General features: G+C 43.9%; 1 protein-coding gene across 1 annotated transcript; it reads left to right on the top strand.

Moving 5' to 3' along the window:
* The first annotated feature begins 212 nt into the window (after positions 1 to 212).
* Positions 213 to 4,887, top strand: LOC141102508 (galectin-1-like). Its single transcript, XM_073591445.1, has 4 exons — positions 213 to 224; positions 1,066 to 1,145; positions 2,516 to 2,693; positions 4,744 to 4,887. The coding sequence occupies exons 1-4, from the start codon at positions 213 to 215 to the stop codon at positions 4,885 to 4,887; spliced, it is 414 nt and encodes a 137-aa protein (XP_073447546.1).
* The last annotated feature ends 690 nt before the right edge of the window (positions 4,888 to 5,577 follow it).

Below are 5,577 nucleotides of genomic sequence, written 5' to 3'. Positions count from 1 at the left end.
CAGCAGAGTGACGATGGACGCCCCATGCTCAGTCACACCGGATCCACATTTCATTCATTCTCTGTAATGAGCGCTTCTGGAACAATTCTCAGTCCAGGGAGCACTGGGCAGGGTGACTCCTCCCTCCTGACTGGCTCCGCCCTCAGCAGACCTCCTATATATGAAGAGGTAGAAGTGCAGCTGATCACAAGTTTGTCTGATAAGGAAACAGCATGGCAGATAAAGTGAGTATGAGCACCGATGGAAGCTGCAAATGGGTTATGTGGGAAGTGGTGTGTATGATTCTGTTGGGTAAGGGCAGTGGTTGGTATAGGGAAGATGGATGTGGGTAGTGGTGCTGGTGAGGGTTTAGGGTTGTTGGGTGTAGGTCAAGGTTTTGGTTCTTGTCCTTCCAGTTATTTATATTTAGGGTGTGATGAATGTATTTTGATATCCTGGCACAGAGATGGATCTACCTTCCTGGGTATTCTTAGTATACGGTATATACTGGGATGGCTCAGACACTCCTCCATTTGCTCTTAGTGACCCATCATTGCCATGTCTTTGCCTCGTTATCATTAATGTATGAATAATTATATTAACTATTTGCTGTGCAGTTTTATAAATCTAATGTTCCAATTCTGAGATGTGACATGTCCAGTCCCTCTGGGTTACTCCATTGTGGCAGATCATTACCTCTCTCCATGTGGGATGGAAGCCGGGAGTTAGAGCAGGCATTGTGCCCGTCAGTAATTGGCACCATCTGGCTGCCTGTAGATAGGACTATAACTTATATAAAGGTCTGGGCAGCCGGCATACATGACATGAATATTGTAAGAAAATGTATATATTGTCAAGTCATTGATCTGTCATTAGAAGACATTTCTGATCTGCTGGGGATGTCTGAGCTCCCTCCCCTCCCCCACACAAAGGATCCAACAAAGTGCTGCGACCCATGAAAATTAAAATTTATCCTGAGTAACAGTAACTACTTTTTTTTTTTTTTTTTTTTTTTCCCAGGGTGTAATAATCATCTCTCCTCTCTCTATTATACAAGGTGTAGTAATTCTCTTTTCTCCCATACAGATTTTTTCCTTGTATAACTTCAGCCTCAAACCCGGCCACTGTGTGGAGGTGGAGGGCTTCATTCCGAAGGACTGTAGAAGGTAGGTGAAGATGCTAACCTTGGCTAACTATATAACGTCTGCTCTCTGTATAATACAATTTACCAAAAGTACAACTTGCAAGAGTAGAAAAGTGTGCTCTGTGTACAATACATCCTACTGACCCCTCCTTACTGGGAATTTGGGGTGTGTGGTCCCTCAAATAATACCTGACATCAGATTGTTTTGCTCAGAGCAAGTTTAGCTCAAACATTTGTCTACATTGTGACAAAATTTCATCCTGGATAAAACTTGTCTGACTTATCAGCCATCATCTGAAATATGACAACTGACATACATTCTGTCTCTTTTTTTTTTTTTTTTTTTTTTAATCCTGGACCCCACTAACCTGTATAGCTGCAGGCACTGTGGAGAAATTCATCCTCAAAATTTAAAGTAGAAAGCACTTCATCACTAACGCATACTTGGAGATCCAAACACCCCTGAAATGGCAACAGGGAGTTAAATGGCACAAAGTGGTGGTGACTCCTCAGTTCAGCTCCTCCTTCATCTCCCAGCAATGACTGAGCAGCTCATCTCAACTTCCCAGCTTAACTTCCTTCAGCTCCCCCCTCCTAGTAGTGTCTCCTTAGCTCAGTTACACCTTCTCATTCCTACAGCAGTACCACAGGTTACATGAGCATTTTAAAAAAATCCCCAAACACAATGCACAAGCATAGGGTTAAATGTATGTAGTGAAGTCCTGAGCCCCTTTTAGTTTAATGAGAACCTCCAGAGTCAGGGACAGCTGACACCCTTCTATGTAGAGTGGGTTACAAGGCATGGTGGGTGTAATGAATTAGAGTGGAGACTGCAAGCCAGGCCTTCTCGTCCAACATTAGTGCCTGACCTCACAAATTTGCTTCGGTTAGAATGGTGAAAAATTCCCATAGACACTCCTAAAGCTTGCGGACAGCCTTCCTAGAAGAGTTGAAGCTGTTATGGCTGCAAAGGGTGGGCCAACTCAATATCGAACCCTATGGACTAAGACTGGGATGGCATTAAAGTTCATGACTGTAAAGGCAGGTGTCCCAATACTTTTGGTAATAGTGTGCAACTACAAATGTCAGTGAGGGATTGTCTGAAAGCTTACTTAGCGCTTGTTAAGAATATGTAGATACCCGAATGTCCATGTCCAGGGTACAGGATCACTTTAGTTATTGTTTGGTGACGTGTATTACCAGGACCCCATGTGTTTATAAATGTGTTAACCATTATAGTTTTTATGTCTCCAACAATCTTAGATTTTTGCTATTATGACTTAAGTGGTAGAAGTACCTCTGATACCCATGGGAGGACCACTGGTGAATGACTCCAGTATGATGTCCAACAAGGTCAGCCAAGAAGAATAATTGCTGTTTCTGTCTTTCTAGGTTTTTCATAAACTTGGGAACAGATGAAAAGAATTTAGTGATCCACTTTGACATTCGATTTGACTTCCAAGGAGAAAAGAGCCTCATAGTCTTGAACTCGATGAAGGACGGTGTCTATGGAGAGGAGCAGAGGGAAACGGTATCGGTCTTCCCATTCCAGGACGGGTCGGACACCATGGTATGTCTATGCTGGGAGGGGCAGGACTAATGTTGATGGGGCAAGGTGGCATCACTGTTCATATTGGACACCTATTATATCTCCAAATGATGCAGTAGGCAGCAATGGCATGTAGGCTGTTATGATGGTTGCCCCTTCAGCCCTTTTCATGAATGATCCATAGGAAGATCCAATGGATACCATCATGCTGCCATTGTGTGCTATGATAAAATTAGCTTGCAAATGTTTTTTTTGGTGTATGCATGTGTTATTGAAAATGTTATGTTTGTGAGATGATTATTATAGGAAGAGATGGGGATCAGGAAATCCCTGACATGGAATGTCACTATAAAGTCCCCTGGAAAAGCTTAATCTGGGGAGTAGTGGGGGGGGGGGGAACTGAAGCTCATCAGTCTCATGCTACAACTGTTATGAAGGGACCAATGTGTGTGTGTTGGGGACGGGTGAATGCTCTGTTCATCTAAATTCATCTCTGGGGAAATAATTAATCAAACTATAAAGGTGACAAGGCTTAATTCTATTTAGGGTAGGATAAAAAATAATCGACCCAGAATAATCATGTTCTAATTTACTAGGGTTGTCCCGATATCACTTTAAGACCAAGTCCTTTTTTTTTTTTTTTTTTTTTTTTTTTTTTTTATTTTAATTTTTTTTATTTTTTAATCAGCCCTGTTGGGGGGGGGGGGGGGCTTGTGAGATCTCCCTCTTGAGACAGAGACCAAGGATAGAGATTCCCCAGTTCCTTTCTCTGCAGCCTCAGCTGCACTATAAATGAATGGAGAGAAGACAGCGGCTCCTCTCCATTCATAAACTGAGACATCATAATCACAGATTACAGTGTTTCAGTTATGTGAATGGGACAGTCGGTGATCACTGACTCTGTTCATACATCAAAGGAAGGAGGATGACATGGAGGGGGACAGCAGAACAAAGGGGCTGGAGGAGGATGCGGTGACAGTCAGCGGTGATCGTGTGTGGGGGAGAGTTACAAGCACTGATCACCACTGTAGAGATTTCACTAAAGCAGCTGAAAGGTGGGGGGGGGGAAGAAGCTTGTAACTCCCCCACTCACCGATCACCGCTGACTGTCCAGGTATCGGGAGCATTAGGCCGGGTACAAGTACTTGGGCAAATGCTTGGTATCAGTGCCGATACCAGTATTGGGACATCCCTATCATTTACCCCAAGTCAGTCATGGTGGATGGGACCCTTGCTAAGGACACATATGAATTGGTAGCCAAGGGTGGGACATTGGCAGATGGAACCCTTATCAGGACAGATCTTTGTTGGGGGGCCCCCCAAAGGGGGGATATTATTTATCAGTATTGAAAGATGTAAGAATTACATACTTTGCAGACATGGTTAGTTCATGGTTACTTGCAGAGGACAAACAAAAGGCACAACATTCCCATTGTTATACACACATCAAATGTTAAGCCCAGCCCCCTAGGATTCACGTCAGCGTCAGTGCACAGACGAGTCACAGGACTACTGCATGGTTCATACCTTTTGGCATGTAATGTAGACACTATATAGTTGGCATGGCATACAGCAGCCTTTCACTCCCCCCCCCCCCCCCCCCCCCGGACTTTCCTTGTTGTCGGAAAGTCCGATTGTGTGTACGGGGCATGACAAGTGTTGGGCCCTGAAGTAAGTGGGCACCATCAAATGGGAGGTTAATCGGTTATCACTCAAGGAACCCCTAGAAACCTCTGAAGGAACCCTGGGTGAGACTGGTTCTCATACCAGGACTCAAAACTGGCCATCTGCTATTGGGCTCCTGAGGGCTCCAGTCATTGTTCTAGGTGACAGATGATCAGTTCTCAGACTCTGTCTCTAAAACATTCCATCACAGAAGCACCTCCTTCCATTTTTTCCTTTCCATTAACAGTTTTCTGCCACACATAATACATAAGCTACATGCAGATATCATCTTGTGGAAAGATTTTTGTTGAAATTAAGGGTTTGGTGGTGGTCTGTTTCTACAGCCAACACTCATTGACTTTTTATTGTCCAGCAAGCTGACATTGTGCCATCTCTTTTCTTACAGGTTTGCTTCCAGTTTGAGGAAGACAAGATCATCGTACAATTACCTACTGGCAAGCCTTTCTCATTTCCAGTCCGCTTTCTCATAGAGGAGATCTCCTACTTGGCCATAGTAAACCTCCAGCCAATTTCCATCAGACTAAAATGAAGAATCCACAATAGAGGAGCCGCCTGTCCCACGTGTCCATATCCAGGTTCTGTGACATGACCATAGTGGATGAAGGGGGAAGTTCTTTAATCATGTTTTGTAACCCCCTCCCCCCAATCTGCATACTTTGCTGCTCATGTAGACATACATTGTGCTTTGCTCAGTACTAGAAATGCATTTCATCCACATTTCAAATAAAATCCAATGAGCTCTATTGTGTCTGATCAATCCTTTTTTATTTATCACTAATCTGACTTTGGATCAATTGCTGTAGTTGATGGCAAATCACTGCCTGTTGAATAGCGCCCCCCTACTGGAGGTTTGTTGCATTACTTTTAAAAGTTAGTCACCAGCAGAGGGTGCTAATGCTACATTTTCTGCCTGCATAGTCTGATTTCTTGGATTTCTAGTGAAACAATAGAAATCCTTTTATCTTATTTTGTGGCTCCAGACAAAGCTGCATCCAGATTCTTATCCCAAGCTTTACCCATAAACTTCCAACAAGAATAATTGCAGGCTGAAAATTGCAGTTTCACAAGGTGTAACTGTCTGTAAATGACAGAAAGGGAAGCTGCCATGGATCTGCCCAGTACAGGCCGTGGTTGGATATGGGCAGTGAATGTAATAGTACCCCCCCCCCCCCCCCCCCCCCCAGTATGGGCAGTGCTGGGGGTAGTAGTTACTGGAGCA

Source organism: Aquarana catesbeiana, linkage group LG07, assembly GCF_042186555.1.
Source record: "Aquarana catesbeiana isolate 2022-GZ linkage group LG07, ASM4218655v1, whole genome shotgun sequence".
Classification (NCBI taxonomy): domain Eukaryota; kingdom Metazoa; phylum Chordata; class Amphibia; order Anura; family Ranidae; genus Aquarana; species Aquarana catesbeiana.
This window is presented reverse-complemented; position numbering and strand designations above follow the sequence as displayed.

What these genes read in the sequence shown, in the direction of transcription:
- LOC141102508 (XM_073591445.1), top strand. An exon ending in ATTCCGAAGGACTGTAGAAG is followed by an intron (nt 1,146 to 2,515) that starts GTAGGTGAAGAT and finishes CTGTCTTTCTAG; the next exon opens with GTTTTTCATAAACTTGGGAA. An exon ending in AGGACGGGTCGGACACCATG is followed by an intron (nt 2,694 to 4,743) that starts GTATGTCTATGC and finishes CTTTTCTTACAG; the next exon opens with GTTTGCTTCCAGTTTGAGGA.